At 52.2% G+C, this 12,851-nt stretch overlaps 5 protein-coding genes across 5 annotated transcripts; 1 reads left to right on the forward strand and 4 right to left on the reverse strand.

Moving 5' to 3' along the window:
• Positions 1-1,241: 1,241 nt before the first annotated feature.
• Positions 1,242-2,457, reverse strand: CTHT_0037460 (uncharacterized protein; the record flags this gene model as incomplete). The annotated part of the gene is made up of 5 exons (XM_006694106.1): positions 1,242-1,273; positions 1,339-1,448; positions 1,502-1,746; positions 1,807-1,959; positions 2,026-2,457. 5 exons carry the CDS (start codon positions 2,455-2,457, stop codon positions 1,242-1,244), a joined length of 972 nt encoding a protein of 323 aa, XP_006694169.1.
• A 1,145-nt stretch (positions 2,458-3,602) lies between these two features.
• Positions 3,603-4,235, forward strand: CTHT_0037470 (magnesium-dependent phosphatase-like protein; the record flags this gene model as incomplete). Its single annotated transcript, XM_006694107.1, has 1 exon — positions 3,603-4,235. The coding sequence occupies one exon, from the start codon at positions 3,603-3,605 to the stop codon at positions 4,233-4,235; it is 633 nt and encodes a 210-aa protein (XP_006694170.1).
• Positions 4,236-4,781: 546 nt separating this feature from the next.
• CTHT_0037480 (uncharacterized protein) lies at positions 4,782-6,255 on the reverse strand (the record flags this gene model as incomplete). Its single annotated transcript, XM_006694108.1, has 4 exons — positions 4,782-5,712; positions 5,785-5,816; positions 5,871-6,012; positions 6,071-6,255. 4 exons carry the CDS (start codon positions 6,253-6,255, stop codon positions 4,782-4,784), a joined length of 1,290 nt encoding a protein of 429 aa, XP_006694171.1.
• Positions 6,256-6,926: 671 nt separating this feature from the next.
• On the reverse strand, positions 6,927-9,902 carry CTHT_0037490 (uncharacterized protein; the record flags this gene model as incomplete). Its single annotated transcript, XM_006694109.1, has 9 exons — positions 6,927-7,863; positions 7,919-8,736; positions 8,791-8,916; positions 8,973-9,100; positions 9,154-9,225; positions 9,285-9,475; positions 9,540-9,681; positions 9,747-9,792; positions 9,861-9,902. 9 exons carry the CDS (start codon positions 9,900-9,902, stop codon positions 6,927-6,929), a joined length of 2,502 nt encoding a protein of 833 aa, XP_006694172.1.
• Positions 9,903-10,987: 1,085 nt separating this feature from the next.
• CTHT_0037500 (putative mannitol-1-phosphate protein) lies at positions 10,988-12,257 on the reverse strand (the record flags this gene model as incomplete). Its single annotated transcript, XM_006694110.1, has 2 exons — positions 10,988-12,129; positions 12,206-12,257. 2 exons carry the CDS (start codon positions 12,255-12,257, stop codon positions 10,988-10,990), a joined length of 1,194 nt encoding a protein of 397 aa, XP_006694173.1.
• Positions 12,258-12,851: the final 594 nt, after the last annotated feature.

Consider the following 12,851-nt stretch of genomic DNA (forward strand, 5'->3'; position numbering starts at 1 on the left):
GGAGCTTTGGGTGGGATGGTTCCTTATGCGTTTGATGAGGCTCGGCGCTCGGGTTCTAGCTTTTCATTTGTTCTTCAAAATGTCCAACCAGGGCACACCACCTGGACTTCCATCTCTACTACGATTGACATGTTGAGCATTAGCACAAGTGTGAAGACTAGCTAATTGGCCTTGTTGCTTGAGAGTCTTGAGATGTAGGGTTCAGCTTTGTTACTGATGTTAGAATATATGGAGAGGTTTCAAGACTTCGAGGTTCAAATGTACATCGGCCATGGCTTGGTTGACAGAGGTATTGTATCAGTTGACTGGACCTCCACGTTATGACAATCAGGCACATCAGTTCATCCAGCTATGACTCTGCAATCATGATTAGCAATAGCATACTCTGTGATTTACGTACTAGAAATTCTGTACATTTTGTTGTGCTGAGCCTCTCACTTGAGACCCCAGTTGTCAATCAGACTTAGCCAAATGCTCGACAAACATGATTCCTCCTCATCTCACGTAGATCGATAGTGAGGAAACACACACCGTACCGATCCATACTTATTCGAGCACAAAATCATACTTTTTCTGGATTCATCAAGCCTTCGAAGCAATGAATACCAAGCAGACCCATCACCATTGCTTTAGGATTCCTCTGGTGAAGCTAAAAGAGAGAGAGAACACAGCGTGCTGGCAAGGAGATGCCACAACTATCAATTCTTTATTGCAACCCCCCCCCCTATACAGGTTCTTGGTCCAAGGACCTCCCCTCTCAAACAGCTTTCAAGTTCCATACACTACCATCAAAACTCAAAACCTTGAGTTTCACGCAAGCACATCAAGACACCAAACTATGACAGCCGAAATGGACAAACCTAATCTAGGCTCTAGCTCATGACTTCTTGCAACATCTACTCCGGCATCCTCAGAGCGAACAAAGAGATTTCTATCGCGACTTTTGGAAAGGGTATCTTGGACTGTTGGGGGTTGGGTTTTTGCAATGGCCGCGTTGTTCTTTGGGCAGAATTGAACCAGGATATTGTAAAACAACATCCCATGAAAAAGAGGGAAATTTATTGAGACTAAGCCGCCTTTTTGATCGATTCATTACTCTGCTCGCTGATTGTCGTTTTTAATTACACAATTTTGACCATTTCACTCAGTCGTTGAAGCAGGGGAAACGAAATCAGATTTCGCTGATCATGTCCCTAGAACACCAGACATACCTACACCACTTTTACTCCAGGTAAGGCCGATCAAGAGAGGAATGTAGGAGGGACGTCAGGTCCTTTGGAAGCGTCAGCAATTACCTGGTTATACACAGAATGGCTTTTGACCAGCGCTCCTACTCACCCCAAACATGAAGGTTATCTGGAGACGCTTTGGTCCGGTGCGTAGGCTCCCTCATATCGAGCAAATCGCCATCGACATAATGTTCCATGATAAAGCCAGCAGGGTCAAACCTTGGCACAGTGATCAGTCCGGTTCTGTGCTTGACAGATACCCGAGAACATACCAGTAATCGAAAATTTGACTCCCCATAATGTGCCTGCCAACACCCCAGCAGTTCGTCCATCCCTTGGACCGCAGCCAGTCGTGGCCGAGGACTTGAGCATCAAAATCATGCGTCTCAAAAGAGGAATGGTGTACATGCGACTTGGGACCCTCAAAAAAGAAGAATATGTGATGGTCGACAAGTTCATCGCCCCGGTCAAGACGAAAGAACACCGTAATGTCACGGCCCTCTTCGTTATGTACGAGCTGTTGGTGGGTGAGTTGGTCAGTCTAGTCAACCAATGATCCATTTCACCGCTAGCTTACCTCGCTGGGAAAGAAATTGAAGAAACTTGAGTAGAACTCGAAGCATTTCGCAAAGTTGGTCACACACATGCCAAAGTGGCCGAGTTTGTGGATAGGGGCTGGCCGCTTCTTGAAGCGCTGAAACGTATTGACTTCACGGTTCTTCTCGACAGGCTGGGCGATCTGTTAGCTTTTTGATCGGAACAGAATCACGGAAGCTGCTGATGCAGAAACACTTACATAGTTGAACTTGAGCTTTGGAAACCCGGGATCCTCCATGGGGACCTGTGTCTGGCCATAGACCAAGTGGAAGGGGAAGCTATCAACGGGATCGTAGAACGTGACCCTCTTGCCACCACCGGGAACATCTTTCATCTCGTGAACCTCTGTGGCCCTGCATTCTGGGGGGAGAATCTTGCTGGCACGGATGAGATCCTCTTCGGACTCGACCACAAACGCCGCGCCACCAAATTCGTTCTTGTCAGACTCCTCGAGGGCTAACACAAATGGCTCTGTGCCGTAGCCGCGGAAGAATGTTGTCTTTCCGACCTGAGCTGTCTCAAAGAAACCAAAGTCCACGGCAAAGGCCTTGGCCTTCTCAATGTCTTGATGCTTGTACCATACGTGGGCGATGCGGACCAGTCGTATCTTCTGGGATTCAGGGATTGCCATGGTGAAAGCTTACTAGGTCAGAGGTACTGCAATAAGTAAACAATGGTTGATTCGCTACTGGTGAATGTGTAATTGATGGAATAACCCCAGTCTGAGTCTTATGGAGATAGAATGATGGATATGAGATGCGATTGGGATACCCAGGGCAAGATCATCAGTGTCTAAGTCCGAAGGACAGATATCCAAGGGTAAGGGCCTGGACGGGACATTTATTTAGAGTCCGAAGTCTTGGAGGGAACGCCGGTGAGGCAGCGTCCGCGGGGAAGTAGTGGGGTAGAGCGGACGGGTGACACAAAGCTGGAAAGCTCGCGCATCACCACGAGCATGCCACCGGCAGTTGGCAGCAGCCATCTGCGTTGCCCAATGGCGACAAGCGGTTAATCGGCCGCATGTCATGTGTTCTTGCAAGCTGAGATGGGAGCTAGGATGGCTGGAAGGAGTCACGATAGGCTGTATTCAAGGAGGAAGGACAGTCAGAGGAGGGTCGGGAAATGCGAAGGACATGATCCCGCAGCTGGCACCTGGCTGCGCGGTGCCAAGAGTCAACTTGACTTAGCAACGTCGTCGGTATGTTGAAAACAGAGGCAAGCTCCTTATTGTGACCGTGGGTCGATTCAAAAATGGACTTCGTAGGCGGGCGAAGAAAGAAGAAGCCGTTGCAGATGATAAGTGAGATCAAGAACGCAGCGGTTGACCAGTTCTTGAGGAGAGGGCAAGGTGAGGAAACAGGACCCGCTGAGGAGGAAGCTCCATCAACCTGAATTACGATCTTTAAGCACGTGGATGTCATTAATCTATAAATCTCTTCAGGTAGAAGGCTTAAATGAGGAGATAGGGAAGTTCAACTGTGATATCACTGGTAATTGGTGACTCTTGTCGGTTGACTTAGTTTTGTACAGAACACAGACTTTGTCCGATGTTCACCCTAACCCTCAATGGCCCCTCACCTCGCGCATTGGCTGGTGGATGCCAACCCCTCGCTGACAATCTCAACCCCGCAGCATTGCCTGGGAGCACCAACGTTGGGGTAAAATCCACTCGATCTCCAGCGCCCCGCTGTCCACGCTGAACCCTTCCCTTAACCCCTGTATCATCCCCGACCTCCCGTGCGTTCGCCGAAGGTCGCCGTTCTCTCTTCTTACAAGATGGCCAAGTCGAAACGGCTTGCCCCCAGAGCACCAGGCGCCGACTCAACCTTCTCGTTGCCTGCCTGGGCGACCGACGGCCTACCGCTTCCGCGCATGGTCGTCTTCGACCTCGACTACACGCTCTGGCCCTTCTACTCCGACATTCACATCTCGCCGCCCGTGCGCGCAGTTCCAAACACCCAGTCCTCGGTCCTTGCCGACCGCAACGGCGAACAATTCGGCCTGTACCCGGACGCGCCATACATCATCCGGCTGCTGCAGTCGCTCAAGATCCGCCTAGCTGTCGCGAGCAAGTCGCCCGTCGGCGACCTCTGTCGCGAAGTGCTCAAGCAGTTGCGACTCCCTGAAGATTCTCCGGGGGTTGAGAGCAGCAGTTCGAAGAAGTTGAGAGTTATCGATGCCTTTGATGGCGGGCTCGAAATCTATGAGGGGACCAAGATTCGGCACTTCGAGGTGATTGCGCGGCGCACGGGGGTGCCTTTTAACGAGATGCTCTTCTTTGACGATGAGCGCCCAAACTTGGAGGTAGAGCGACTTGGAGTTACCATGAGGCTTATCCGCGACGGACTTACCTGGGATGAGTTGGAGAAGGGCATTGCTCAGTGGAGAGCAAATAGGGGTATTGCCTAACGATCTTTTGTTAGGGTTATACTTGGATGAGGTGTTTGAATTTGGATGAAAGTGATTCCTTGTTCTTTGCTATTTGGCTGATGCATGAACCCATTGGTTTACTCGTCACGATAGAATATGGCGTTGGAGTGGGATGGGTATGGTATATATGCCAAGGTGTCTCGTTCAGAAGTCCCAGATGGACGGACAGTCTCGGACAGTCTTAGGTAGTTGATTATGTCAACATGGTACATAATGAGGCACCAAGCGTGCCACTAATGCTGATATCAAGGATGATGAAAAACATAACTCACATTGAACACTGTGTGCAAGTCAAGGCTTATATAACCCCTTAGCTACCCAATACCACTTGCATCCCGACAAATAGACTCATAATGATAGCAAAGAATTGGACTTTCGCGGTCTCCCAAATGCATCAAAACGCCCATAGTATATATCCATGTGTGGTGAAATAGCCAAGTAACGGTACCAAAGCCAACCAACACCCGTCGATGATATAAAAAAGTGTGAAAATGCATCTTCTCATTATGCCCAAAAAACAAGGCATCAGGCGGCGGCAACGGCAGTCGGCTCCTCTGTCAAGGCCTGGCCGCTTACCTTCTCAGTTACCACATCCGTGGGGTTGCCTCCAGAGATCGCCAAGCCCTGGACACCTTCCACAATGACATCTTTCTCGGTGGCTGTGGCAGCGCCATTCCCTGTTGCCACAGAGACATTCTTGGCTTCTGTCACTACAGAAGTTGATGTTTGTCTCTCCGGGAACGCTACGGGGATGGTGCACACGCGTTCCCTCCTTTCCTTGCCATTCTTGCTTCCTACAGCGAGACAGGCTAGGCGCTTGCCACCGTCGACAGGTACCCAGTATGCCGGACCCTCTGGAAAATCAGTATAGCCGTTTTCCCAGGTAATTTGCTCGCGAATATTGGGGTCAAGGTTCGGGCGGTCGAAGAACTCAAAGTCCAATTCACCACCGTACTGCTTGGGAATATTCCTCGGCTCGATGAACTTTTCCAGAGTGGGCTTCACCTCACTCGGGGACAGGACGAAAATCTTGGACACGGTTACAGGATCGAACCAGCGTTTGATCCACCCCCAGACGGTGCTGAAGAAGTAGGGGGCGCCGATGATGAAGATGCGGTCGAGAGTTTCGGGATAGTGCGCCGTAGCCAGCGTCGAGGCAGCTTGCATGTGCGCTTTGAGGTTCCAGAACATACGGAGTGACACCTGTGATACGTCGACGATATTCGTACTAAGGGTAATCGGCGTTCGGGGGTGTTCACGGTCGGTCATCTCGGTGCATAGCGGTTGCGCGAAGCGGGTGAGATTCTCATAGAGCGCAAATAGCCTAAGCAGCCGCTGGGGCGTTGAGCCATCCGTTTTGGCTTTGCTAACAGTGGTCGTCTCAGCATTCTTTTCATATGTCGACACAGTCTTAGAGTCAAGATTGCGAATCTGAAAAAGATAGAGGGGGATTCCTCTGACGCATAATACGGACGAATTAGCGCCGCTGACTAGCATGATAAAGGATCAGCCGGAAGGTTCCACAAACCTCCTATCTCTCCTGCCAGTCCATTGAGGATACTGTACGGTGGTTCCGTTAGCAAATGTCAAAAATATGGGCATCGCGCATCGTACCAATCTCCTCGTCTCCTCGTAGGCATCGACATCAATTGTGTCGTACAACACTTCCAGCTGGTTGGCCTTGCGCCACTCCTCCGTATCCTTGAACTGCTGGTAAGCGTCTTGGATTATCCATTTCCTTGCGCGCAAGAAGCGCCTGGGTAGGACAGAGTAAGCGGCAGATTCTTGTTCCAAAGTGAGTAAAAAGAACGTACAGCAGGGTCTGGTCGTCATGCGAAGGCTTGTCTCCAGATTTGTAGAGCCCCTTCTCTTCGAGGAAAACTTTGAAGTTTTGGAGCGTATTTTCCTCATCCTGGGTGAGATAGCCCAAATGGCCATGCGGATAGCCGATGTCGTGGCCGCCAACGCTCAAGACTCGTTCTGCCGGCGAGTCGCTCATGTTTATAGATTCTCGCTGAGACGGCCAGGGAATAAGAGGGATTGCGGGGCGAAGAGGATATGCGCGGTACAGTTGCGGCAGCTACGCGGTCTGCGATGGGCCCTGGATTGTGCAAGATGGCGACGAAGGACGTGCGGCTTGTGCTGCTTGTGCCTGTCGCAAAGAGTGATGCTGTCCTTCGAAATGGAGGGCGGCCGGGGATCAATGGGCATCGTAAAGCCCCGAAAATCCGAAGATCCCGAAACAGCACCCCCACCTCAAAAGCGCCATCACTTCTGCGGCCAACATGCCATTGGTCGCCGTCCAGAAGAGCCCCACTTGCGATAAGCCGTCCCAAGATCTTGGATCTCGAATGACGCCGCTGACAGCAAGCCATCCACGTGTCCAGATGGGCTAGATGCAGATTCAAGCCTGCAAGATGGGTCTTCTAATCCATGAGCACACGATATATGGCGAGCAGCCAGGGCTCTGCATCTTGAGCGGATCTTACAAAAGCGAGACCGCTGGGAGGAGATCAAAAACCAGCACATCATTACGTACTTCATATTCTCAACACGACAACCGGTCAATCCCACCCAGACCGTAGAGCCTTTTCGTTGCTTGCTCCAAACGATAGACAGTGGTCCCAAATACGCCAAATAACACTATGATCGTAGAGTCTGCACCATGATTTACTCATCCTCACTCCCTTCAGCTACCTCTTCACCCTCCACAGAACCATTACCATTTTCAACAGCAGGACCCTCCTTTTCAAGCCTCAACCACTCATCCCACTCGGGAAAGAGCTCCTCATCCTCACCAGGCACTCCCAGAGCCTTGGCAACACGACCCTTCTTGTTCTTCTCGAGGCTGTCCTTCCACTGAGCAACAAGACCGGGAGTCAAGCTCGGCTTGTATGTCTGAGAGAATAGAACAGCTTCAGCAAGGCGGCCGGTCTTCACAAGGATGTCGACACAGCCAGGGACGTCGCCCAATGACCATTTGCAGTTGAAGGCAACGTTATGGGCTCCAGCTTCAGTGGCCTGTTCAGCCAGCTTGGCAAGACCTTCGCGATCGGATGTGGAGGTGTACACGAGCAGGAGAGACCCGAGGTCCTTGGCGTTAACGAAGCACTCCGTTGCCATAGGGATATCCCAGGCAGCGAGAGCAGCATCGCCAAGGGTCTTCCATTTGTGGTCGGAGTCGGCCGACCTTGCAAGCTCGAGAGCGATGTCCAACTGGTTGAGGGACAGGGCAAGGTCAAACTTCTGCTCCGGGTCTGTGGCGACTTCGAGTGCAAGCTCCTTATGGCCTTGTCCCTCAAGGAAGCGGGCGATCTTGTTAAGCTGATCATGGGGGATACTGGGGAGAAGCTCGGCGGCTGTCTCCATATCCCCACGAAGAACGAGCGTCTGATACTCGAGCACTGGCAAGGAGAGAGCGAAAGAAGTAACCGAAAGGTCTTTGTCGGTAAGGTAGACCCGACTGTCACGCTGCAGGTAGCCCAGGATATACATGGGCTTGTCAAAGTGAGCCACAGCATAGGTCTGGTCGCCGACCAGGTAGTTCAGCCGGTTAGTGGAGTTCGTGTAGATGAAGACGTCACCAAGCCACTCCGCAGACCGCACGCTGTGAACATGTCAGTCAGGGGGTCAGATATACGATTTGTGGACTAAAATCTTACCTTTCACTGATATCAGTGACCACATCAAAAGCAGCCTCAACGCCATCGTCCTCAACAGCACCTGCCTGAACAGCCTCATTGTAGGCGTCCCTAGAGAACCTCAAGATGTAGCAGGTATCTTCGCAAGCAAGAGCGACGAGCTCACCACTTTCGCTCCAATACACTTGCTTGGGCTCAACCTCGATACGGCGGACAAGGCCACCGGTATGCCAGTCGTAGAACGAAATCCCCCCTTGACCCTTTACACCCAGGAGAACACCACCAGTAAGGCCGTCTGCGGCGAATGGCACATCCAGGCCGCCCTTCTTCTCTTGGAAGTTCTTGAACACCTTGATGCTCGTCGCAGACTCCCGGATAGCAAAATCGTTGGAATTATCCTTGGACGCCCAGACAAAATCAAGGGCCTGGCCGAAAGCTTTGTTGCGCCAGGCAAGGGCAGTGTAGATAATGTACTCGCCGTCACCACAGATAGCGGCAAAGCGGCCATTAGGCGAGTGAATAAGAGTCTGTGGGTACACTTCAGCAGTCCCCAATTCCTTGGTAGTGAGAGTGATGGGCTCGTTGTCCTTGGTGGCCTCATTGCCTTTGATGACCGCGGAGACAACCTCATTGTGGCGGGCATAGATGATCTTGCCAGACCCATCCATCGAGACAGCCGGCTCTTCACGACCAAGCTTAATAACCACAGAGCCATCATCGAAACCGACGGCAATACCCTGCTTGCCCTTCTGGTACGCCACACACCACGCACGCTCCAATCCATAGTTCAAAGATTGTTCGAAGCGGTACGTATTGGCGTTCCATATCCTAATAGTTCCCTGCATCGGCGTCGTTAACACCCAGACAGCTTATCACGGAGGTCTTGAACTTACATCCTCAGAGCCTGAAATAATGATGGGCAGCTCAGGGTGGTAGACAGCAAAGGAAACGTTGTTGGTATGGCCTTCCAGGGTGGCGATCAGGCTCTTGGTTGTGTAGTCCCACACTTTGACCGTGCGCTAAGTCATTGTCAGAATCCCCCTTCCCACGTTTAGGGGCTGGTGGCTTCACTTACATCATCTGAGGCAGTTAAGAGGTATGGCTTATCACTATGAGGGTAGTAATCGACATAGTTAACACCCTTTGTCTCATGTGCCTCCAACTGGAACATCGGCGTAGAAGAGCCCAAGCTCCAGATCTTGACTGGAAGGAGAGTTAGCCAAAAGACAGCTGTGAGGGACGAGAAAGTGACGAACCAGTCCGGTCCAAGCAGGCCGACGCGAAGGTATTTGTATCCTTCGGGTTAATAGCGAGGGACATCACGTAATCTGGGCACCCCAGTCAGCATTGATCCAGCCACATATGGCAAGCTAATCGCGCGACGTACGTGAGTTGCCCTCGAATACCCTAACGCACTTCCACCCCTTCTCCCAATCCCAAAGCTTGATCGTCATATCATCGCTGGCGGTGAGGACGAAAGGCTGTGTTGGGTGAACGGCAATCGCGCGAATGTAGTCGGGGTGCGCCTCAAACGAGGTAATCTTCTCGCTCGTATTATAGTTGTAAACACGGATTTGGCTGTGGCCAGGCGTCAGCGACTCGGCGGCATACTTGGAAGACCCAATGGCACGGGATATCGTACAAATCATCCGACCCGCAGACAATCCAATTCTTGCGCGCAATGAAGCGGCCAGCGCGAACCGGGACATCGGTAAGTTCGAAAGTCTTGACGATTTGCTGGGTCTCGTATGACCAGATGTAGACATGTCCACTATAGAGGGTGGCTGCAACAGGGGTTGTCCATCAGTACCAAGGGACATCGAGCGAAGACGGGGAGAGGAATGCATACTCAGAATCCACGGCTCCGTTGGATGGAAATCAATGCCTTTCACTCGCTATTCAACCATGTCATTAGCCTAGGGATGTCGAGGGTAGGTCATCGACAAAGCGGAAGGGAACCAACCTCGGAGCGAGCAAAGAGCTGACGCTGTGTATAGGTAGTCATGTTAGCATGTGGTCCCAGGATGGTCTGAGAAAGAAAAATGGGAGCCGGCAATCAAGCAAGCGCCAGGTGTCCCAGAAGCAGAGGATGAATCGACGCCGCATCATTCGGCCGCTGCTGGGTGGTACTTGGGTAGACTGCGTTCGGGGCCGTGATAAGATGGCCGGTAACACGGTTCTATTGCCAAACACGAAAGACGTGGGACATGCCTTCACATCTAGCCTCATCTTGGACAATGGTATGTTCCGTGACCCGAGGGCGATATTCGACGGAGCTTGTGTCCAGTTTCCCTTAGCTGGCTTATAGGTTGGGCGGGGTGATGGAATAGGAGGAGCAAGGACGTCTCGAGCCGTGAAAAGGGGGTGTCGCTAGGAATTGATGCTTGGCCGATTGCCCACACTCTGCCGCCTGGAGAATCGTGGTGGCAGTAGGGTTCAGTCCAAGCTCACAGTCGCTGCTTCGGGTCGACGAGGAGGAAAAACCGTCGGCAGCTGGTCAAGATGCCGGGCCACGTTTCTTAAGATCGGGGATGCTGTGCAATTTCGCCAATGTGGTCAGTACGGCCTGCTGCATGGCGGTCCAGAAGGGTGGATTAGGTAAGGCGCCAAGACCGCCAATCATGAGGCCTCAGGCACCAACAATGGTGGGTCCTGGCTATGCCGCAAAGGCCAGGCAAGAACCTCTTTGAAGCTGTAACCTCAGACTACCTCCCCACAGCTGTCATCTCACAACAGGTTCACAAGCACCTTGGACCAGACGGCAGCACCCACGATCAACTCATGCTCATGAGGGATATACTGGGGCTTCTTCAGATGAAACTTTTTTCGGAGCACGCCATCTACGATTTAGGATATGGAGCATACCTCTTGGTCCGCTTCAGAAGCTCACCATGGTTGCATCCCACAACGGACAGTCCGATCGATACCAGATGGAGAAAGAGTCTCTCGTTCCGAACTCCTCTATCTCCCATACCTGTTCCATGCGTCCTGTTATCCCGTCTCAACCTTCCGTGAGCCCTGAGGGCAGCGCTAAACCGTATTGAACAATAATCATCATTGGAAATATGGCAGTGAAGGGCATAACACATGTCATTGCCTGTGTGTGTCGGCCTGCACACGCTTGACGACGTCCACGACTGCCGGGAACAGCTTATCCTTGGGCTCTAGCCCACACACTGTTTTGACCACCTCTTCAGCAGTGTTGTGCTCCATAATAACGGCGAGCTCGAAAGACTCGCTGTCCCCCTCAACTCTTTGGAAGCGGAATGCCATCTCAGCTGCTCGGAGCAGTGCGTTGACGTCCTCTCCTCGCTCCGCCAGCTCGGCTGCAGGGCCAATGAAGCGTTCCTTGCGACCAAGCTTGCGCAGCGGGGCACGACCAACGCGCTCGACCGAGTCCTCAAGGTGTGGATTGCTGATGCGCCGAATGATCTTGGCGACGTAGACGTCCTGTTCGGCTCGCGAGATGCCATGCTTCTGAATGATGAGCTCCGCGGTCTCGTCTAGCACCTTACGGACTTCGTCCTGGATCTCGCGGTCTTGTAGCGCATCATACACAGTGGTCTTCCGCCTTACGTGGCCGTAGTACGCCGCTGTAGCATGGCCCGTGTTAACCGTGTATAGCTTGCGCTCGATGTATGGCTGTAGGTTCGTCACCCATTTCACCCCCTTAATATCTGGCGCCGCATGGTCAGCGAAGGGAGTGCAGTCGATCACCCACTCGAAGAACTTCTCCAGCTTGACGTCCAGGCCAGCATCCGGGTCCTGCGCAGGAACAATGCGGTCGATGGCCGAGTTGGCAAATCGTGCACGCATGTCGTAGTCAGCTAGCCTTTCCGGCGAGGTGTTTTCGGGTGACTTGATGAAATCAGCCAGTATGTCTGTGGCGCCTATCGCATTTTCGCAGGCAATGACTGCCACGGGGGTCAAGTCTGTTGAGCGTTTGTCAATGCCCTTTGCAATCACTGGGGCAATATGCTTGAGGATGTGAGGCCCAACAGAGCAGGTCACCAAATCGGCAGTTGCAATCTCTTGAACAAGTTCATCCTCGTGTGTTCTTGAGTTGATGGCACGATAGTTGGTAATGGTAGACTCCGTTGTCCCTTCGGCGCCGACCTCTATGACCCGGTAGCTTTTTTGGCCATTAAGTCTTGCCACCGTTTTCTCATTGACCTCGGCGAAGATGACCTCGTAACCAGAGTTATGCAAGAAGCAGGCGACAAAACCACGCCCTAAATGGCGTCAACGAGTCAACAATGTTTGTCATGCGGCGACCCCTAAGCCTGGTTTAAGGACACAAGTACCTACCGATGTTCCCAGCGCCAAAGTGAATGGCCTTTTTGGGGCAATTCCTTTTCATCTTGCAGACTTGCAACTGTGGTGAAAGCAAGAGGTGAGATGGTGCGTGATGTGACGAGTCAATCAAGGCCTGAGCGGTGCTGGCGCTCGGAGCAACACACCCTACTTATACAGGATGACGTCTGCAGCTGCAAGGATTCAAAACGGACAATGGCTTCCGTTAAACGTATCTTGCTAGACGCAGGGCTAGGATGGATCGACTGTTATTCCGATGTTAAATACCATTCAATTCACGCGGGGAGCAAAACAACCAGAACAAGCTGTTTCCTTTATAAGAAAGGGTCGGCATTATGCAGCCGCTGAACAACTGTCCTCCTTGTGTGCCCATCTGCCCGCTTTATCGGCCTCAATCCATCAACCACACATCTCGAGCCTATTGATATAGTAAGGCTGATGAGACAGCTAGCGGGCCTTTAGTTACGGCTGTGTCTCCATGTCGGGCGCAAGGCCGTCCCGCGATGATCGGCTTGTCGGCCCCCACTCCGGCCAAACGACCAGGGTTCATTCTTGGCTGCGACCACGCTCACCCCTCTGTTTTCAGGCATCCAGGGACGAGACACGCGGCATCGCGATCGGGAGTGTGCAGTTTGGGGAG

This window comes from Thermochaetoides thermophila (assembly GCF_000221225.1).
Source record: "Thermochaetoides thermophila DSM 1495 unplaced genomic scaffold scf7180000011816, whole genome shotgun sequence".
In the NCBI taxonomy this organism is placed as follows: domain Eukaryota; kingdom Fungi; phylum Ascomycota; class Sordariomycetes; order Sordariales; family Chaetomiaceae; genus Thermochaetoides; species Thermochaetoides thermophila.